Here is a 22,193-nt window from a genome sequence, read left to right on the forward strand (position 1 = left end):
GCAGCGCCCCGAGGAGCCGAACCTCATTTTCCAGTTGGGGAAACTGAGGCAGGGAGGGGTGGGGAAGGCGGAGGCGTTCCCTGGACACGCCAGGGAGTCAGGGAGGGAAGCTGCCTCTTGCCTGGGGGAAGCGGACAGGCTGGGAGAGACAGCTGGGGGGTCAAACACCCAGCCGAGGGGTCCCAAAACCCACCCGAGGGGTCCCAAACACCCACCCGAGTGTCCAAACACCCATCTGAGTGTCCAAACACCCACCCGAGGGGTCCCAAACACCCACCCGAGTGTCCAAACATCCACTCGAGTGTCCAAACATCCACTCGAGTGTCCAAACATCCACTCGAGGGGTGAAACACTCACCACAGTGTCCAAGCACTCACCCGAGGGGTCCCAAACACCCACCAGAGTGTCCAAACACCCACCCGAGGGGTCCCAAAGCCCACCCGAGGGCCCCGAGCTCAGCTCAGCCCCGCCGCTCCCCCCGCAGTTTCCCTGGGGGGCTCAGCCCAGCCCAGCCCAGCGCCGGGAGCTCGGCACAGCTGCGAAATCCCAAATCCGCCGCTGGCCCCGCAGCCACCTCCGCCTGCCCCGCGCCTCTCCCCTCTCCCGGCGCCGCTCCAGCCTCCAGCAGAAGCTCCCGGAGCGCTGCGGGCGCGGTGGCCGCGTGTTTGAGCTCCCAGCTTTGCTTTTTCTTTTTTTTTTTTTTTCGGTTTAATTTAGTTTTTCGAGGCTTTTTTTTTTAAAGGATTTGGGATAGAAAAAAGAGCTCCGAAGCCCAGCCCAGAGGCAGCCCCTCGGCCCGGCCGGCCCCCAGCGCCGGGGGGATGCGGGGCGGGAGCGGGGGCGGGCGAGGAGCCCCGCGGGGCCCCAGGTGAGCGCGGCGGGACGGGACGGGCCGGCTCCGAGCCCCACCGAGCCCCACCGAGCCCCACCGAGCCCCACGGAGCCCCACGGAACCCGCACCCATGTCCCGGCCCGGCAGCCCCGAGCAGCCCCGAGCCGAGCCGGTGCCGCCGCCAGGTACGGGGGGAGCTGCCCTGGGGGGACACGGGTGGGGGACACGGGTGGGGGACACGCGTGGGGACCGCTGGGGGCACTGGGGGCGCGGCTGGAGGGGTGAGGGTGTGAGTGTGGGTGGGTGTGCTCGAGTGGGATCGCAGGAAAGGCTGTAGGAGCGTGGGGGAGGCTGTGGGATGGCAGGGAACGCTGTGGGATCACCGGGAAAAGGCTGTGGGGTCGCGGGCAGGGTGCGTGCTCGAGTGGAGGCTGTGGGATCGCAGGGAAAGCTATGGGATCGCAGGGAAGGCTGTGGGATCACAGGAAAGGCTGTGGGATCACGAGCAGTGTGTGCACGAGTGGGGCTATGGGATCACAGGAATGGCTGTAGGATCACAGAGAATGCTGTGGGATCACGGGAAAGGCTGTGGGATCACAGGAAAGGCTGTAGGATCGCAGGAAGGCTGTGGGATCATGGGGAAAGTTGTGAGATCGCAGGAAAGGCTGTGGGATCACAAGGAATGCTGTAGGATCACGGGCAGGGTGTGTGCACAAGTGGGGGATGTGTAATCACAGGAAAGGCTGTAGGATCACAGAGAATGCTGTGGGATCACGGGGAAGGCTGTAGGATCACGGGCAGGCTGTGGGATCACAGGCAGTATGTGCCTGAGTGAGGCTGTAGGATCACGGGAAAGGCTTTAGGATCACAGGAAAGGCTGTAGGATCGCAGGGAAGGCTGTGGGGTCATGGGGAATGCTGTAGGATCACGGGCAGTGTGTGCATGAATGGGGCTGTGGGATCACAGGGAAAGACTGTAGGATCACAGGGAAGGCTGTAGGATCACAGGGAAGGCTGTAGGATCACAGGGAAGGCTGTAGGATCACAGGGAAGGCTATGGGATCACAGTGAAGGCTGTAGGATCACAGGGAAGGCTGTGGGATCACAAGGAATGCCGTAGGATCACTGGGAAGGCTATGGGATCACAAGGAATGCTGTAGGATCACGGGCAGGCTCTGCACGAGTGGGGGGTGTGTGTGAGGCTCAGGGGGTGCCGACTTGGGGATGGATAATAAATGTAAAGGGCTGTAGGGCCGTGTGTTTATGGGGGATTTGGTTTATGTCCCCCCACGGCTGGGGGTGTGTTTATGGGGGAATTGGCTCCAGTTTGGGGCTGTGAGTGCCAGTGTGGGGTGCACTGCTGGACACGGGGAGTGTGAGACTGGGGAGGGCTGTGAGCTGGGTTTGGGGGCTGAGAATGTATATGGCCGAGTGTGTGTTTGTGTGAATTTCTGTGTGTTTGTGCAGAATTGTGAACATCTGAGTGTATCTTGGTGCCCCTGACAGTATCTGTGTGTATTTTTGTGACTTGGTGTGTGAGTTTTTGTGTGTTTGGGCAGGATTGCGAACATCTGAATGTGTGTTTGTGCCCCTGACAGAGTTTGTGCGTGAATTTCTGTGTGTTAATTTCTGTTTGTGTGTAAATTTTTGTGTGTTCATGCAGAATTAAGAACATCTGAGAGTGTGTTGGTGCCCCTGACAGTGTTTGTGTGTGTATTTTTGTGTGTTTGTCTGTACTTTCATGTGTTGGTGAACATCTGAGTGTGTGTTGGTGCCCCTGACAGTGTTTGTGTGTGAATTTTTGTGTGTTTGTGTGTGAATTTTTGTGTGTTTGTCTGTACTTTTGTGTGTTTGTGCAGGATTACGAACATCTGAGTGTGTGTTTGTGCCCCTGACAATGTCTATGTGTATTTTTGTGAGTTTGTGTGTAACTTTCTGTGTGTTTGTGCAGAATTACGACCATCTGAGTGCATGCTTTGCGCCCTGACAACATTTGTCTGTATTTTTGTGTGTTTGTGTGTGAATTTCTGTGTTTGTGTGTGAATTTCTGCATGTTTGTGCAGAATTACGAACATCTGAGTGTGTGTTTGTGCCCCTGACAGTGTCTGTGTGTGAATTTTTGTGTTTGTGTGTGAATTTCTGTGCATTTGTGCAGAATTACAAACATCTGAGTGTATGTTCTGTGCCCCTGACAGTGTTTGTCTATATTTTTGTGTGTTTGTGTGTGAATTTTTGTGTGTTTCTCTGTGTGGTTTTGTGTGTTTGTGCAGGATTATGAACATCTGAGTGTGTGCTGGTACCCCTGACAGAGTTTGTCTGTATTTCTGTGTGTTTGTGTGTGAATTTCTGCGTGTTTGTGCAGAATTACCACCATCTGAGTGTATGTTTGTACCCCTGACAGCGTTTTCCTGTGTCTCTGTTTGTCTGTGAGCTCAGCAGCTGCTGGCAGCCCGCGGGGAGTTCTCATCCCAAACTCTCCAGCAGTTCCTGTCCAGGGGCCAAACCCCAGAGCAGCCAGGGGGGTGTGAGTTCAATCCCCCGGAGGCTCTGGGTGGATTACAGGGATCAAACCGTGGAGAACACGGAAAATTTGGGGAACTCAAACTCCCTCAGGCCGAGCTGAGCCCCACAGAGCCACCCTGGCTGGTGTCCCTGCCAAGCCTCACGTGCAGAAACCGCATGAAAAATCCCAATGAGAAGCTAAAAACCCCAATGAGAGACTAAAACACCCCCGAGCAGGAGGCTGGTGGAGCTCAGCATGGCATGTCTGTCCTGCCAGACACAAAAGGGGCCAAATCCAGCCTGGGATTGTCTCCCACACGCTCTGAGAGCTCTGGGCACAGCAGCACTCAGGATTCAGCACAGCTGGATCAGCCCCGTGTTGGCTTTGGCCCCGAGCTCGGCCGAGCCTAGATTTTGGAGAATGCATCCTCTTGTTCTCTTCCCGCCGCTCTTCCAGCTGCTCTGCTTCCCTGCTCCGAGCTCTGGCTGCATCTCGGGGCCCAGGCAGCTGCAGGGGGCTGATTTCCCTGGATTTCCTCTCCCTGGATTCGTTTTCCAGGTGGGGAATGGGGAGCTGGTGGTGCAGAGAGGTTTTGGACAGGGTTTGTCCCCAGCCCGGGTCACAGGGATGTGTGCAGCTCCTGTGCCTCCAGCTGGGGATTTATGTGGTTTAAAAATCTGGGAAATGCTTGGGGGAAATGGCCTTGGGGCTTTTCTGCTTTCCCTGTGGTCACACGGGAGCTGAGGGTGGGCAGTGGGGTTCAGTTCCCAGTTGTGCTGGTGTCCTCAGTGGGGGCACTGGGACCTGGCCGAGGTGCTTGGGGACATCTGTGGGTGTCCAGTTCGGTGTTCTGATCTTGGAGGGACATGTGGGAGTGCCCAGTTTGGTGTGTCCATCTCAGAATGGCAGCCATGAGTGCCCAGTTTGGTGTCCCCATCTAGGAGGGACATCCATGAGTGTCCAGTTCGGTGTCCCGGTGAGTGTCCAGTTCAGTGTTTCCATCTTGGAGGGACATCTGTGAGTGCCCAGTTTGGTGTCCCCATGCCCAGTTTGGTGTGTCCATCTTGGATGCCCAGTTTGGTGTCACCATCTCAGAGGGACATCCATGAGTGTCCAGTTCGGTGTCCCCATGAGTGTCCAGTTCAGTGTTTCCATCTTGGAGGGACATCCATGAATGCCCAGTTTGGTGTCCCCATGAGTGTCCAGTTTGGTATTTCAATCTTGGAGGGACATCCATGAGTGTCCAGTTTGGTGTCCCCATCTTGGGGACATCTGTGAGTGTCCAGTTCTGTGTCCCCATGGGTGTCCAGTTCAGTGTCCCCATCTTGGAAGGACATCCATGAGTGTCCAGTTCAGTGTTCCCATCTTGGAGGGACATCCATGAGTGCCCAGTTTGGTATTTCTATCTTGGAGGGACATCCATGACTGCCCAGTTTGGTGTGTACACATTGGAGGGACATCCATGAGTGTCCAGTTCAATGTCCCCATCTCGGAGGGACATCTGTGTGGTTTGGTGTTGGTTTGTTGTTTTGGGGGTTGGTGTTTGTGTCCATGAGTGTCCAGTTCGGTGTTCCCATCTTGGAAGGACATCCATGAGTGTCCAGTTTGGTATTTCTATCTTGTAGGGACATCCATGAGTGTCCAGTTCAGTGTCCCCATCTTGGAGGGACATCCATGAGTGCCCAGTTCAGTGTCCCCATCAGTCCCCAGTTCAGTGTTCCCATCCTGGAGAGGTCTCACCTCCACCCCAACCCCAAACCTTCCTCCTCAGCTCCTCCAGAGAAGCCCCAGGCTGTGAACCCCAGCAGAGCTGCCCTGAATTTCCCTCCTTGATCCTCCTTCATCCTGGGGACAACTCAGAGCTCTCCCCAGTTCCCAGAGCCCAAATCCCATCCCTCATGGAGCAGCTCCGTGCTGTCCCATCCCAAATCCTCTCTCCCACCTCTCCTTTCCCCTCCGTGTGATTTGGGGTTGGGATGACCACCAGACCCTGTCCCTGCGTGTCCCTGCGTGTCCCTGTGTGTGTCCCTGTGTGTCCCTGTGTGTGTCCCTGTGTGTGTCCCTGCGTGTCCCTGTGTGTGTCCCTGTGTGTGTCCCTGCGTGTCCCTGTGAGTCCCTGTGAGTCCCTGTGAGTCCCTGTGTGTGTCCCTGCGTGTCCCTGCATGTCCCTGCGTGTGTCCCTGCGTGTCCCTGTGTGTCCCTGTGTGTCTCTATGTGTCCCTGTGTGTGTCCCTGTGTGTGTCCCTGCGTGTGTCCCTGTGTGTGTCCCTGTGTGTCCCTGTGTGTGTCCCTGTGTGTGTCCCTGTGTGTGTCCCTGTGTGTGTCCCTGCGTGTGTCCCTGCGTGTGTGTCCCTGTGTGTGTCCCTGTGTGTGTCCCTGTGTGTGTCCCTGCGTGTCCCTCTGTGTGTCCTTGTGTGTCTCTATGTGTCCCTGTGTGTGTCCCTGTGTGTGTCCCTGCGTGTGTCCCTGTGTGTGTCCCTATGTGTGTCCCTGTGTGTGTCCCTGTGTGTGTCCCTGTGTGTGTCCCTGTGTGTCCCTGTGTGTCCCTGTGTGTCCCTGTGTGTGTCCCTGTGTGTGTCCCTATGTGTGTCCCTGTGTGTGTCCCTGCATGGCCCTGCGTGTCCCTATGTGTGTCCCTGTGTGTGTCCCTGTGTGTGTCCCTGTGTGTGTCCCTGCGTGTCCCTATGTGTGTCCCTGTGTGTCCCTGTGTGTGTCCCTGTGTGTGTCCCTGCGTGTCCCTGTGTGTGTCCCTGTGTGTGTCCCTGTGTGTGTCCCTGTGTGTGTCCCTATGTGTGTCCCTGTGTGTGTCCCTGCGTGTCCCTGAGTGTCCCTGTGTGTCCCTGTGTGTCCCTGTGTGTCCCTCTCATGTCTCTGTGTGTCCCTGTGTGTCCCTGTGTGTCCCTGTGTGTGTCCCTGTGTGTGTCCCTGTGTGTGTCCTGTGTGTGTCCCTGTGTGTCCCTGTGGGTCCCTGCGTGTCCCTGTGTGTCCCTGTGTGTGTCCCTGCGTGTCCCTGTGTGTGTCCCTGCGTGTCCTTGTGTGTCCCTGTGTGTCCCTGTGTGTGTCCCTGTGTGTGTCCCTGTGTGTCCCTGTGTGTCCCTGTGCGTGTCCCTGCATGTCCCTGTGTGTGTCCCTGTGTGTGTCCCTGTGTGTGTCCCTGTGTGTGTCCCTGCATGTCCCTGCATGTCCCTGTGTGTGTCCCTGTGTGTGTCCCTGCGTGTCCCTGCATGTCCCTGTGTGTCCCTGTGTGTGTCCCTGCGTGTCCCTGTGTGTGTCCCTGTGTGTGTCCCTGCGTGTCCCTGCATGTCCCTGTGTGTGTCCCTGTGTGTGTCCCTGTGTATCCCTGTGTGTGTCCCTGCGTGTCCCTGTGTGTGTCCCTGTGTGTCCCTGTGTGTGTCCCTGCGTGTCCCTGTGTGTGTCCCTGTGTGTCCCTGTGTGTCCCTGCGTGTCCCTGTGTGTGTCCCTGTGTGTCCCTGTGTGTGTCCCTGCGTGTCCCTGTGTGTGTCCCTGTGTGTGTCCCTGTGTGTCCCTGTGTGTGTCCCTGTGTGTGTCCCTGTGTGTCCCTGTGTGTGTCCCTGCGTGTCCCTGGTGGCTTGGGCAGGTGCCAGCCCCTCTGTCACTCTGTCACTGCCCAGCCTGGGAATTCTCTCCCCATTCCCTTTCCCAACTTTTGCAAACCAGATTGGCTCCTTGCCCCTCAACTGGTAGAAATGTGATGCAGGCACAGTTAAAAAATGGGGTAAAAGGGGTTTATTTTGGTGTTTTAACAGGAGGTGCACAGCTCTGCAAAGGTGGAACACACCCAGATGCACAAATTTTAGATATATATAATTTTATAGACATTGAAAATTAACATATCTGCCTCAAATCCCCCAATAAGAAACTTAATAAATGGAGTAATTGTGCCTTTATTCTAATTATTCCCCCCAGTAAATGAAGCTGGAGCCCAGTTTGCCAAATATATTTCACAGAGGAGATTGAAGCCTCGAGTTTTGAGATAGTAAAGATTTCTTTGGTCTTTTACTGTGAATATTTGGTCTTTTACTGTGAATATTTGGTCTTTCAGGACCCCAAAACTAAACCAAAATACCAAACTACAAAAACTACAAGCACGTAGGCTTAAGGGTAAAAAACTATACAAAGGGTACAGCAATATAAAAAGGGTTTAAAATTTTATAGGAGGGCATATAAAAAGGCAAAAAAACCCCATCAGGATCCTTTGGATTCACCCGGGCTGAGGAATAAACAGGGAAATGGAAATGGTTTGGCGCTGCGGTGAGCAGCTCGGGGTGGGTTTGCTGAGCTATTTCCCAGCTTTTTTTTTTTTTTTCCCAAAATTTATTCCCTGGCATCTCTGGGATGGGCTGGGTGCCACCTCAGCCTCCTCCACCCCGGGGACACGGCAAACCGAGGCACGGAAATAGCCACAGGTAGTTTGCAGAGAGAAGAGGCCACTGTCTGCCCGGGGAGGAGAATTATTTTTCTGGAGGAATTAGCGAAAAAACAGGAAAAAAAACAGGAGGAAAGCAGAGTTGTTTGTTGGTGAGATGATCAGGGACAGCTGGGAGTACAAGAGGTTTTTTCCTCCTCCTCCTCCGTGTGAAGATGGTGGAGAAAAATCCACTTTCTACCCCAGAAAAATTCTAGAAAAATTCTAAAATCTACCCTCCTTGGGTTTGGCTCTGCTCGTTCCCCCCTTCCCTTCCCTTCCCAGCTTTGGGGACATTTTCTCCCTGTCCCCTCCGTGTCCCCAATCCCTGCCTGCATCCCAGCCCAGGGATGGAACTCTCACGCACATTTTTCCCTTAATTCTTTCTGCCTGTTCGCCCCGAGGTGGAAGAGGAGGAGGAGGAAAAAGCTGTTGCGTGCTCAGCCCTTAAAAACGAAGCTTTCAGACCCAAAATCCCAGCGGGAAAATGAGGAATTCCGAGCAGGAATTGCTGCCACCTCACCCAGGAAATTTTAATGGGGCTGTCGTGCTCTGGGGCAGGGTAGGAACAAAGAAAATCTTATCCAAAATCGGAATTAAAAGGTTTTTTTCTCGTCTCAGCGCTGATTTAAATTCAGGATTGCAGCGTTGCACGCAGCCAACCTCAAAGGGAAATGAACCCCCTCCCAAAAAGGCCTTAAAAGAAACAAAATTCTATTTTTTTTTCAGCCGCAGAAAAGCTTTTCGCAGCAAAAATCGATTTCTGGTTTTCTGTTTCGAAGTTGGTTTGGTTTTATTTTTCTGGTCAGCTCCCGAAAATGCTTTGCTGGTGTTTGTTCTTTGAACAACGGCAAAAAATTGCCCAAAAAAAGAGAGAAAAATAAAAGAAAACCAGCCAAAAAAAAAAAAAAAAAAAAAGAAAATAAATCCAGGCAGAAAGAAAATTTAAAAAAAAAGGAAAAGCAGATTTCTGGCTTTTTTCAGTGTTTCTGGGTTGGAGCAAAACCAAGCTGGGCCTGCAGGCTGTGTCACCCCTGCTCCTGCTCCAGCTCCTGATTGAATTTCCTTGGAAAGCCTGGGAGCTGCAGAAACCCAAGCTCTCCTCGGGGTGTTTGCTGGAGTTCTGGTGATTTTTCCCGGAATTCTGCCATGCCTGGAGTTCTCCATCCTATGGCATTGGTGGTGCTGCCAACCAACAGCCCAACCACCCCTTCCCACGTCCCAGTTTTTGGGATCAGAAATCAGAAAAAATCAGAATTTTGGGGAAAAACCCCATTTCTGTGCCTCAGTTTCCCCACCAATGCCGAGATATTTTTCCAGGAAAATCCCCGGAGTTCAGGCAAGGTGTGCTGATCCCTGCTTTAAGTCAGTGCTGGGATGAAAAGGGCTGGATAAATGCAAATTTTCATCCTGGTTAATCACACTGTCCAGCAGCTCCCGCTGATCCACTCCTCAATTAACATTTTTTTTTTTTTTAAGGATTTAACTTGGGAAGACACAAATTTCCCCTGCCAGGACCTGGGCTGGTTTAACCCCAAAGGTTACCCAATTACTGCTCCCTAATTACTCCCTCCATAATTTCTCCCAGCCCTGCTCTGTAATTCCCAGAATCTCCTTGGATCTGATGGGATTCCAATCAGCTGCTTTCCAGCCTCCAGGGATAATTGCTTGTCCTTAAGAAAATCCAGGATTTCTGATTTCCTCCTTCCTCCCTGCCAGGCTCTCCTGATTTCCCAGATTTTCCATCCTCATCCTGCCCCAGGTGCTCCTCAGACACAAAATCAGGTCTTTCCTTTGTTGATTTTCCATCATTTTTCCCGATTTCCTGACCCCACAGGGTGTTTGGGATGTTTTTTGTTGGTTTTTGGGATGAGGCAGAGCTCAAGGTCCTTCTCAAGCTTGTGTCCTGGGAAGTTTTTTTGTCCCTATTTTCCACTCAAGGCTTAAAGATTCCTTTTCCCCCCCACAGCTCCACTCCAGATTGATGCCTTAACACCTCTAAAATATAAATATATTTATGTCAAATCAATTCTTGCTGCTTAAGGAGTAATTCCTCCCCAATCGCTTCAGCTCAGAGGTGCTTCTTGCAGGAAATTCGCATTTTATCTCCCCCAAAATCCCTTTTTGAGGGTCATCGCTTGGGTAGGAGCAATTTTTCCATGAATTTGGTTTGGTTGGATCCACGAGGATCTCTGAGGGATGGGATTTGTAGGGTTTTTGTCACCAAGGTCAAACTCAGAGCACGGATGGACTCTGCTCCTGGCCTGTCTGGCCCCAAAATTCCTCCCTTCCCACCCAAACTCTATAAATAACAAATAACAACAACTCCCAGCCTGCCGAGCAGTTTGGGGTTTTTGTGGGTTTTTCTGCTTTGTTTTGCTTTTCTCGCATTTAGGAAGTTGGTTTTTCAGAGAAAACACTATTTTTTTGGGACCTCATTGTCCCTGGATTGTTTATCCAAAGGTGAGCAGAGGGTGAAGCTTTTCCAGGTGGGAAGCAAAGCTGTTGGATCTCCTCTGGAATTTTGGGAATCTCTCCTTCCCTTCCCATCCTGCTTTCCCAGAATCTGAGAAGGTTTCAGTGCATTAATTTCAGACTGAATGTCAATAAGGCATTGGGATTTTTTCCCAGCCGGGCAAACTTTCAGCCCAGAATTTCTCTTCCCTCCCTCCCGGCCTGTGGGATTGGAAGGATTTGCTCCTGTGCCGTCTCTCCTGCACTTGAAACCATTCCATCAGGCTCTGGAATATCCCGGGAATAGGTCAGGGATTGGGACAGGAAAACCAGGAGGGATTTTCAGGGTCATTTTATCTGCTTGAAAATGAGATCTGAGAGTTCCCAAGGCAAAAAATATTGTTGTTTATCCATCCATTCCATCCATCACCTGCTCCCTGTCCAGCCATTCCCGAGGGATTCAGGGCAGGGAGAAGGGGAGCTCTCCTTGGCAGGAGTTGGATCCCATGGCATTGGATTTGGGTGCCCAGATGTGGATCCAGATGTGCTGAGATGCTTCCCACTCTTTTCCGGTCGACACCAAACATCTGCGTGCCCAAGGGATTGGATTTTCTTCCACACTGCCCAGCCTCTTTGGCTCCACGTTGGAGAAGTTTCCCTTCCCATTCTGGAGTTTTCCTTCCCATTCTGGAGAAATTTTCCTTCCTATGTTTGGAGGAATTTCCCTTCTCATTATGGAGAAGTTTTCCTTCCTATGATGGAATTTTCCTTCTCATTCTGGAGAAGTTTTCCTTCCCATTCTGGAGAAGTTTTCCTTCCCATGCTGGAGGAGTTTTCCTACCCATGCTGGAATTTTCCTTCCCATTCTGGAGAAGTTTCCTTCTCATTCTGGAGGTTTTCCTTCCGATGTTGGAATTTCTCTTCCCATGCTGGAGAAGTTTTCCTTCTCATTCTGGAGAAGTTTTCCTTCCCACATTGGAGTTTTCCTTCCCATGCTGGAGAAGTTTTCCTTCCCATGTTGGGATTTCCCTTCCCATTCTGGGGAAGTTTCCTTCTCATTCTGGAGGTTTTCATTCCTATGTTGGAATTTTCCTTCCCATGCTGGAGAAGTTTTCCTTCTCATTCTGGAGAAGTTTTCCTTCCCATGTTGGAATTTTCCTTCCCATTCCTGAGAAGTTTTCCTTCCCATGTTGGAATTTTCCTTCCCATTATGGAGAAGTTTTCCTTCCCATTCCTGAGAAGTTTTCCTTCCCATGTTGGAATTTTCCTTCCCATTATGGAGAAGTTTTCCTTCCCATTCCTGAGAAGTTTTCCTTCCCATGTTGGAGTTTTCCTTCTCATTCTGGAGAAGTTTTCCTTCCCATTCTGTCTCTCCTGGCAGTGGGATGTGGGTAAATTTTGCAGGAATTTTACAGGAACTTTAAAGGATTTTTATAGGAATTTTACAGGAATTTTGCAGGGATTTTAAAGGATTTTTGCAGGAATTTTACAGGAATTTTGTAGGAATTTTACAGGAATTTTATAGGAATTTCTTAGGAATTTTACAGGAATTTTGCAGGATCCTCGGTCACAGTAATGAAACTTTCCAGTTTCTTTGCATCTTTCCTTTCCCCCCTCCTGTTTTCCCACCCTCTCGATGGATTTTGGAGCTCACTGACATCTCAGGGCTTCCATGACGGATGGATTTGGACTTCAGAACTGGGGAGAATAGTCAGAAAACCAGATCCATGTGCATCTCCCGGGCTTGGCAAGAGGCAGGAGTTCCACATCCATCGCTTTCCTCATCCCTGGTACCTCAGGGCACTGCTGGGGTTTCTTGAAGCTGGGCTTTATTATTGCTGAATGCCTCGTTACCTCTGTTCCCATAAATCAGAGATCTGAGCTGTTCCCCTTTGCCACATCCCCTCCACATCTCCTGGGGGTTTAGAGCTTTGGATTTTCATCCCAGGCTCCGAGGAGGGTTTTTCCCTGGCCAGGAATGGTCTGGGAATGCAGGAATTTGGGGGAAAGGATGTCCCATCCCCAGGGCTTTGCCCAGGCTCGTGGTTGGTTTGAATCCTGATGGGTTCAGGTCAGGTCTGGTCTTGTTCTGGTGGCAGCAGGGGAGGGAAGGAGCCAATCCCTGCCTGCTGGGAGAGAGGATCCAGAGGGGCCTCAGCTCGGCAGGGCAGCCCTGGAACAGGGATTGGGGGGATTGGAAGGAGGAGAGGGAGTTGGGAGCTGTGGGATGAGAGTGCTGGAAGTGTCTGTTCAGCTCTCGCTGTGCCAGCAGGGCTCAGGGGGCATTTTGGGAGCTGCTGCTCACCCAGTGCCTGAGAATTCCCTGGGCATTTCCTGGGCATTTCCTCTGCATTTCCCTGGATATTCCCTCTTCATTTCCCTGGGCATTTTCTCTGCAATTCCCTGGGCATTTCTCCTGCATTTCTCTGTGCATTTTCTCTGCATTTCCCTGGATAGTCCCTTTTCATTTCCCTGAATATTCCCTTTTCATTTCCCTGAATATTCCCTTTTCATTTCCCTGGGCATTTTCTCTGCAATTCCCTGGGCATTCCTCCTGCATTTCCCTGATATTCCCTCTTGGTTTTTGTTTTGGTTTTTGTTTTGGTTTTGTTTTGTGTTTTTTTTTGTTTTTTTTTTGTTTTGTTTTGGTTTTGTTTTATATTCCCTCAGCATTTCCCTGGACATTCCCTCAGCATTTCCCTGGATATTCCCTCTGCATTTCCCTGTGCATTCCCTCAGCATTTCCCTGCAGATCAGACGGGGCAGGGAGCTGTGGGGCAGCACCCGGGGGGTCAGTGCTGATCCCACCCCTGTCCAGCTTCTCCCAGCCCATCCCTGGGGTCAAGCTGACCACCAGGACAGGCACAGCCCTTTCCCATCCCATTCCTGGTGCTTCAGCCCCATCCCCACATTCCCTGTGGAATGTCTGCACAGGGCAGGGAAGGACCAGCTCACCCAAACTCCATTCCTGGCTATTTCTGTCCCTCTCCAGCCCAGCTTGTTCCCGGGGGAGTTAATTTAATTGCCACCTTCCTCCCTGCCTGGCTGTGGCCTCTGTGCTGGGTAATTACGAGTGTGAAGTGAGCACGGCAGGAACCAGCCTGAGCTCCATTCCTGCTGGAGCAGCACCCTGGATATCCCTGTGGATCCATCCAGCCTGTCCCACCAGCTCCAGGCCTGTCCAGAATGTCCTTGTCCCCAGGAATGGGCACAGGGTGGGGTAGGGATGTGCTGGAGGCAGCACAGGTGGGGATCTGCTGGAATTCTCCCTGTGCCAGCCCTTATTCTGGGGCTTTTTTCCAGCTTTTTTCCCGATCACCAACCTGCAGGAATGGGGATCTGCTGGAATTCTCCCTGTGCCAGCCTTTCTCTTGATGTTCCACCTGATTTTCCAGCTTTTTTCCCCAATCACCAACCTTCAGGGAAGGGGATCTGCTGGAATTCTCCCTTTGCCAACCCTTCTCCTGCTGCTGCCCCCGAATTTCCAGCATTTTCCCCAATCACCAACCTTCAGGGAAGGGGATCAGTGGTGCTGGCACTGCTCTGGGGGTTTTGAAGCCCTGAACAGCCTCATGGCACAAACCAGAGCAGCTCCCTGGCTCTGCTGCTGTGCTCAGAGGAGAATCTTCTCCAATTCCTTCCCAAGGTCTGAACGGGAGTTTCACCCTCTCTGCCCTGCTCTGGGCACCTCTGGCTTCACTCAGAGCTCCTCAGCTGTCAGGATTTCACGTCTGGCTTTGGATCAGGGCTGACTGCAAGGTGCAGCAGCATGGAGATTATTCACCTCCACCTCATACCTGTGCACCCGTGGGGAGGTGACAGCCTGCTCTCCTCACCTCTCCTCACCTCTCTGGGTTTTCCAGAGGCCTGGGAATGGCTTTTCTCCCTTTTGGGGTTCCCAATGCTCACTCTGCCAATGCTGCTGTGCAGAACTCAGCTGGAGTTCCTGGATTTCCTGTTTTCAGCCCCAAAATCTCCTCACGCTGGGAGCAGGGCTTTGTGCTGGGATGAGTTTTTATTCCCAAAAATCCTCCTGTCCCCCGAGCTCCAGGGTGGTGCTGTGGGGAAACTGAGGCACGTGGATGAGTTTGGGGGGTTTTGTGGCGCTGGGAGTGCAGCAGCATCACCCCAGACCGGCTGCAGCCCCCCTGCAGCATTTCCAGCCTCCAGCCCAGCCCGGGGTGCAGCCGGGAACCCAAATTTCCCTCATTAATCTCCCCTTAATTACCCACAATCACCCCCCTCCCTCCCGGTGTGCAGGACCCTCATTTCGTGGAGGATAATGAAACATCCCAAATCCGTTTTTCCCCCTTCCCCTCCCCTCCCCGGCTGCCTGCAGGACCTCTCGTCACAGCCAGGGCAATTATGGCTCTGCTCTCCCTCCTCCCTCTGCCCAGCCTGTAATTTAGTTTTATATAAAGTGCTCTCCAAGCCCTGTTGTGCAAGACGTTGCTATTCCGGGGGATGGGGAGATGGCTGGGGCGGCGGGGAGGGGGCTCGGGGTGGCTCGGTGGGGTTGGCATGGCGCTGAGCCCCCCCAGACCCCCCTGAGCACCCCAAATTCCCCATGGGGTGGTGCAGCGGTGATCCCTCTCTGCCTTCCCCCAGCGGGTGTTTGACATCAGGATTTTTCCCGTGGGGAATAACTCGGTTCCCTGTGGGTTTTTCTCTTCCCACGGAGGGTCCTGCGGGGGTTTCTGTCGCTCCAGAGGGCAGCGGGGTGAGGGAAGGTGGCAGCGGGGTGAGGGAAGGTGGCAGCGGGGTGAGGGAAGGTGGCAGCGGGGTGAGGGAAGGTGGCAGCGGGATGAGGGAAGGTGGCAGCAGGATGAGGGAAGGTGGCAGCGGGATGAGGGAAGGTGGCAGGCAGCGCCGGCCGGGGAGGACAGTGGCTCTTTCATGGGAAGGGGGATGAAAAATGCAGCTCGAGCTGCCGAGTGTAACCAGATCCCTTGGCTTCTTGGAGAAGGAATGTGGGACCTCGGGAGGGTTTTTGGGATGGCGCTGGCGCTGCGCGGGGTGAGCAGCTGCGGAGTGATGCAGCGCCGGTGCCCAGCCCTAAATCCTGCTCTAACCCCAAATCCTGCTCCAGCCCTAAATTCTGCTCCAGCCCCAAATCCTGCTCCAGCCCTAAATCCTGCTCTAACCCCAAATCCTGCTGCAGCCCCACATCCTGCTCCAGTCCCAGATTCTGCTCCAGTCCCAAATCCTGCTCCAGCCCCAAATCCTACTCCATCCCCACATCCCGCTCTAGCCTCAAATCCCGCTCCAGCCCCAAATCCTGCTCCAGCTCTTCCCCGCTCCTGTTTGCAGCAGGGATTTGGTTGGGACTCTGTGCCCGGCCAGCCTGCCCGGTGCCATGGGCAGTGTCCGGGGCCGCGCTGTGTGTCCGGGTGGCCCCGGGGGGCTCAGCTGTGACCCCTTTTCTCTTGCAGAGGTGGCCGAGCCCTCCCGCCCTGCCCCGAGGCACATCCCACCGGCCGAGCCTCCCGCCCGCCCCGCCGTGCCGAAGAAGGAGAAACCCCTGGAAGATGACAAATCCCCCAAAGTGCTGACGAAAGGCCCCCGAGCCGAGCTCTGCGGCGCTCCCGAAGCTGTGACATGTGAGTGGTGACATTCCCGGCCAGCTCCGGGTGCCTGGGGCCGCTGCCACCCCATCAGTATGAAGCAGGGCGGAGGTGGCAATTCTACTCCTCCTCGCTTTGTTCCTCCCCGCATCAAAGGCTGAACCCAGCGTGAGTCACCTGGAGAGGCGAAAGTGAAGGGTGGCAGCACGGGATGGCTCTCGCTGTCCCCCCGAGGTGACCCTGGAGAGGCTTTGGGAAGTGTTGGGGTCCTGCGGGGTGCCAGGGGAAAAGGGGTGAGCCTGTCCGGGGAAGGAGCATTCCCCAAAATGCGGGTTGGTTTGAAAGCTGATGGGTTCAGGTCAGGTCTGGTCTTGTTCTGGTGGCAGCAGGGGAGGGAAGGAGCCAATCCCTGCCTGCTGGGAGAGAGGATCCAGAGGGGCCTCAGCTCGGCAGGGCAGCCCTGGAACAGGGATTGGGGGGATTGGAAGGAGGAGAGGAAGTTGGGAGCTGTGGGATGAGAGTGCTGGAAGTGTCTGTTCAGCTCTCGCTGTGCCAGCAGGGCTGTTGTCTCTTCTTGGGGGCATTTTGGGAGCTGCTCTCTCTCTGGGAGACACTCAGAGAGCGTTTTCGTGGGCACGGCCCTGGGATATCTCCATGGGCACAGCTCTGGGATATCTCCGTGGGCACAGCTCTAGGATATCTCCCTGGGCACAGCTCTGGGATATATCTCCATGGGCACATCTCTGGGTTGTCTCCCTGGGCACAGCCCTGGGATATCTCCATGGGCACAGCTCTGGGATATTTCCGTGGCACAGCTCTGGGATATCTCCACGGGCACAGCTCTGGGATATCTTCGTGGGCACAGCCCCGGGATGTGCTGGGATGTCTCTGCTAGCTGGAGCAAAGGGAGAAGCTTCCCGCCGGGACAGCTCTTGCCTTAGCGAGTCCAGGGCAGGGGTGAGGCTGCGCCAAGCCCGGCTGAGCCGCACGGAGGAGTTGGTTTTGCTGGCGGCGGCGGCGGGGCCAGGCAGCACCTCGCAAAAGGCGCAGGGCGCGGTGAGGAGCGCGGTGAGGAGCGCGGTGAGGAGCGCGGTGCCCTCGCTCCGCTCCCGTGCGGGGCTGGGAGGCTCTCTGGAATCACCATCCATCCTCCCCCTGGCCCCCAGCCCGGATCCCAGGCTGCTCCCGGGCTGCCGTTCCCCTTCCAAGAGTGGATGGAAGCTTCCCGGCGGGATGAGGGAGGGTGGGAACGGGCAGGGCAGCGGCGGGGAGGGCGGCGAGGTGCGGGAGATGGAGCGCAGAGAGCAGAGCGCACGTTTCCCGAGCTGTGCAGCATCTGGGAGCTGGGCTGGCTGCCCAGCGACATTCTGCAGGGCTGAGTCACCCCGCGGCCACCGAGCCCTGCCCGCCCCCTCCCCAGCACAGCCCCCCGGGGCTGGGAGGGACAAGGGACACCGCCGGGCTGGGTGCTGGTGATGCCTTGAGGGGTTTATCTAAAGCAGAGGTTAGATAAAGTTAGGAGAATAAATATCAGTTAAATTTATTGAAGGCCTTCAGGTGCGTTTAGGGCAGACAGAGCCCACCCAGGGGTTACACCCAAAATGGACAGTGGGTCACGAGATTTTCATACTTTGTAAGTTTTTTATAAGGCCGGGAGTTTTTAATACTTTATAAGTTTTGTCCGTTTGCATATCGAGGGTTTATCCTCCAATTGCAGCTTCAGGTAATGAAGTCAATCACTCCAAATTTGCTCCCAATTCACTGTTATTTACATATCTCAGGGCCTGAGACAGTGAGGTGTCCTTGGGTTTCGAGCTTAGAGGAATTGTTTTGCCTAAAAACGCTGAGAACAGGAGTTTAGCACCCAATATGGAGTCCAGAGTTGCACACTACAGGATTACAGATACACGAAAAATATAGAAGCTAAAATCCTGAGGCGTCACTGGGTGAAGGGACTTTCCCCTCTCCTCCCCAGGAGATGAGCAGTGTCACCCCCGGTGTCACAGCAGGTCACAGCAGGGTTGCCCTGGGGCGACCTGAGGGGATCCGGGAGCATCACCGAAGTGAACAAACAGGATTTTGGTCAATGAAGAGCTGCAGGCAGGAGTTTTTCCCTAAAATCCTGGTTTTCCAGAGCTGGTCCCCCATCCTGCCCAGACACCCACATTGCTGGAGGACTTTGTCCAACCAAGCTGGGACTGAAGGTGCCTCTTTCAGAAGAGATTTGGCCTCGTGTCTTAAAGGCTGTCCTAAAAATGGGAGTTATTTTCCCTAACCGTGAGCAGGAGGGATTCCTGGCTGCCTCTGGCTGCGTGATTTTGATTTACAAACAGTTTAATCTGAGGAATGCAGCGAAATGGGGAGAGCCAAGTGCATCCTGCAGCAATCCCAGCTGCTGTCAGAGCTGCTGCTGGATCCCTGCAGGCAAAACCCCTTCCTGTCCCAAATCTGGGCACCCTGGGCACCCTCAGCGCCATCTCAGCACACAGCAGGCAGGAGAGGCCACTGGACAAGGAGGTTTTTCAGGGAGGGGACACAATTCCTGTCTTACCCAAGCCCTGGTTTCTGTCCCTCCACCCTCCCATCTGCCCAGCCCACTCTTCCCGCTCAGCTCTGGTTATTTTAAGTTCCCTTCCCAGCGGGTGGCAAAGCCCAAACTCCCAGTTCTAGCCCAAACCCAGCTCAGCCTGGTAAAACCGAGCACTGGGACCATCTACTTGTGCCTTTCACCTTCCACCTATTTTATTTCCACTTTCCACCTATTTTATTTTCACCTCCCACCTATTTTATTTTCACCTCCCACCTATTTTATTTCCATGGATGCAGGACAGGGAGGCCTGTGCCCACTGCACAGAAAGCAGCTCCTGTCCCCTGGTGCCAAGAGGTGCCTTTGCCCTCGAGTTTCTGTCCTGAATCATCCCTTGTTTACCGCCAGGGGAGAGGAAAAGCAAAGTTTGGCCACCAGACGGGATTTTATTTGTGGCATTGCCAGGGAGGAGGATGGCTGCTGGAATTCCCCCCATTCCTTGTGCTGGTTCCCAGTGCTCTGGAGGGTGAGGATGGCAGTTTGGGGACACAGGGCAGGAGCAGAGGGCTGAGCCACCCCCCTGGCTGTGGCACATCCTGGAGAGGCTGGAGGGAGGCACAGACAGAGCAAGGAGTTATTTTCCTCCTCCTGCAGGGAAGTTCAGCCAGAGGTTGGGGAGACCTGAGGGAAGTGGTTCCTGTAGTGCTGGGGAGAGGAGCAGCCTGGCTCTGTGATGCTGTCTCATCTCCTCTGGCTTTGCAGAGGGCAGTGGGGACATCCAGGAGCTCTGCCAGCAGCCTTGGTGGCTTCATCCCTCCTGGCTGTCCCAGGAGATCTCCTCCTCTTTCAGGTCTCTAATAAGTTTCAGCACATCCTTCACGACAAATCTTCATTTCTTGGGTTTTTTTCATCCCTTCCTCTCTCTGGATGCTTTGCCTCCTTCCTTCCAGCCATCTTTTCCACCTCTCCTGCTCCACCTCCATCCTCCTGGACCATCCATCTGTCAGCATTGATGCCTAAAGCAGAGTTACCTGAAACAGAGGCCAGAAAAGGTTAGGAGAATAAAAAGCAGACAAATTTATTAAAGGCCTTTAGGTACATTCAGGGCAGACAGCCTACTGGAGAGGCTACACCCAAAAATGGACACTGAGTCATGAGATCTTCACCTTTTAGAAGTTCTGTCTTATTAGCATATTGAGCCTTAATTCTCCAATCACACCTTCAGGTGATGATGTCAGCCAAGCCTGCTCCCCCCAATTCACTGTTGTTTCCATATTTTGGGGCTCTGAGGCAGCAAAGTGTTGGATTTCCATTCAGAGGAATTGCTTTGGCTAAAGGTGCTGGGAACAGAGGCTTTTGCTATTTTATATGAAGCCTAAAACTACACGCCAAAACTACAAATACACGAAGAACAGAGGCTAGAAATTCTGAAGGCATCAGCCTCACCTCCCAGTCACCATGTGTCCAGCTGGGGATCACATTCCCATGTTTCTCCTGGCACCAGGGACTGGATTCCCGTGTTTCCCAGGGCGCTGAGCACCCATTTCTCCCAGCAGAGAGGGCAGGAGGGATAACACTCTGCTCTCCCCCCAGGCCAGCCCCAAATCCGAGTCCCCCCGCAGCCCCCCGGGCCCTGCACCCAGCTGCTGCCCAACGGCGCGGGGCGCTGTCCGGAGCCGGGCGGTGCCAACGGGGACGCGGGGAACGGGAGCTGCCGCGCCGTGCAGAAGCCACACCGAAAGCTGCAGTCGCACCACTCCATCAACAGCCAGGGCAGCAAGAAGAGCAAGGGCAGCTCCAAGTCGGCCTCTTCCCACATCCCCATTGAGGCGCAGGAAGGTATTGGAGCTCCCCACGGGGGTCTGTTTGCAGTTCTCCTGGGGGTTCTCATCCCTTGGGGTCTCTGGGTGGCATCCCAGCGGGACCCCAGACCCTCCTGGCAGCCTGTGCAGGGTGGGTGCTGAGTGGGGCCATCTGCTGTCCCCCGAAGCTGGAGGGCCAGGGATACCTGGTGGGTGTTGAGGGACACCCCTGGGGCAGTGCCTGCCTCCCGACCCCTTTCCCCAGCCCTCCCCTGAATTCCCGAGGGATGATTTCCACCCCCGCGGTGCTCCCCGAGCTGGGCGCTGTCTCACCCCGCCCTTCCCCCCTAGACTGCTGCGTCCACTGCATCCTCTCGTGCCTCTTCTGCGAGTTCCTGACCCTCTGCAACATCGTGCTGGACTGTGCCACCTGCGGCTCCTGCACCTCCGAGGACTCCTGCATCTGCTGCTGCTGCTGCAACTCGGGCGAGTGCGCGGACTGCGACCTGCCCTGCGACATGGACTGCGGCATCATCGACGCCTGCTGCGAGTCCGCCGACTGCCTGGAGATCTGCATGGAGTGCTGCGGGCTCTGCTTCTCCTCCTGAGGGTCCCCCGAAGCCGCGCTGGGACCCCCCGGGCTGTCCCGCAGCGGGCGATGCTCCGGCCGGTCCCTCGGGAAACGCCGAAACCTCGCGGGGGAGGAGAGCGAATCCCGAATTCCCCGCTGGAAAGCCATCCTTGGAGCCGGAGCGAGATCCTGCCCGGGGAAGGGTGAATCCGCAGGGGCTCTGGCAGCGTCCTGTCCCGCTCTACCTCTTCCCGCACCGGGGGGACCGCGGGAGCTTCCTGCCGCCTGAGCCGAGAGCAGGAGCGCCCGTCCCGCAGAGCCACCGCTGGGGACAGCCCGTCCCGCAGAGCCACCGCTGGGGACAGCAAGGACCGGAGAGCCACCGCTGGGGACAGCCCGTCCCGCAGAGCCCCGCTGGGGACAGAAAGGACCGGAGAGTCACCGCTGGGGACAGCCCGTCCCGCAGAGCCCCGCTGGGGACAGCGAGCCTTGCAGAGCTACCGCTGGGGACAGCCCGAACCGGCAGAGCCACCGCTGGGGACAGCCAGCCCCGCAGAGCCACCGCTGGGGACAGCCAGCCCCGCAGAGCTCCCGGCGTTGGGGACAGCCCGTCCCGCAGAGCCACCGCTGGGGACAGCCAGCCCCGCAGAGCTCCCGGCGTTGGGGACAGCCAGCCCTGCAAAGCCACCGCTGGGGACAGCCAGCCCCGCAGAGCCACCGCTGGGGACAGCCCGTCCCGCTGCCACCATCCCAGAACAACGCTCCGGCGGGGTTACACGGGGGTGACACGGAGCATCCCCATCCGGGGACACCTCCAGGGACACCTGCGGGGCTGGGTGGCACCGGGACATGCTGCGGAGCCCCGTCCTGCCTCCCCTCGGTGCTGCCCCGCAGCCAAGTGCAATACCCGCACTGTCCCCCTCCCGGGAAGGAGCTTTCCCTGCGGCCGGAGCTGTGTCGAGCTGTCCCCAACCCCGGTGTGTCCCAAGGCACGGTGGCTCGGTTGGTGCCAAATGACCCCCAGCAGTTGTTGGCCCCATGCCACCACCCCGGGGACAGGGCTTGGGGCTGGATGGGGGTGGCAGACACCCCGCTGAGGGGCTGGGGAGACGCGGAGGGAAGTGTCACGGTATTTTATATGTATTTTTTTTGTTCCTTTTTACTGTAAATAAAGGTCTTTCTTCATTTCTGACCGACGGCCGCCCCGGCACGTGCTCTGCAGGGCTGTCCCTCCGTGTCCCCTGTCTCTGCAGCCCGTCCTGCTCCCAGCTGGCTTTGGGGACATGGGACAGGTCAGTGACAGCCCCAGGGTGCTGCTGCTTTGGGAAAATGCAAGAGGACTCCGTGTTCTCCCCAGGAACAGGTTGAGGTCCTGGCGTCCCCCAACTCCCCTGGGACAAACCCTGGCCCTGCTGTCCCCACACCCCTGGGATGTCACCTGCTCCCACCAACCCCAGGGCACCAATCCCCCAAAGGAGAAAATAAATTATACAAATTCCCTCCCGGCGAGGTTGG

General features: G+C 55.2%; 1 protein-coding gene across 2 annotated transcripts; it reads left to right on the forward strand.

Moving 5' to 3' along the window:
• The first annotated feature begins 494 nt into the window (after nt 1–494).
• Nucleotides 495–21,871, forward strand: MDFI (MyoD family inhibitor). 2 transcript variants are annotated; one of them, XM_085082933.1, is made up of 5 exons: nt 495–1,017; nt 15,647–15,814; nt 19,899–20,144; nt 20,459–21,135; nt 21,379–21,871. In XM_085082933.1, the coding sequence occupies exons 1-4, from the start codon at nt 963–965 to the stop codon at nt 20,713–20,715; spliced, it is 726 nt and encodes a 241-aa protein (XP_084939059.1). In that variant the 5' UTR covers nt 495–962; the 3' UTR covers nt 20,716–21,135; nt 21,379–21,871. The 2 variants fall into 2 exon arrangements, with proteins under 2 accessions (XP_084939059.1, XP_084939058.1); XM_085082932.1 differs by lacking the exon at nt 495–1,017 and having other exon boundaries at nt 15,542–15,814.
• The last annotated feature ends 322 nt before the right edge of the window (nt 21,872–22,193 follow it).

Source organism: Lichenostomus cassidix, chromosome 26 (assembly GCF_008360975.1).
Source record: "Lichenostomus cassidix isolate B80296 chromosome 26, HeHo_3.0, whole genome shotgun sequence".
Classification (NCBI taxonomy): Eukaryota; Metazoa; Chordata; class Aves; order Passeriformes; family Meliphagidae; genus Lichenostomus; species Lichenostomus cassidix.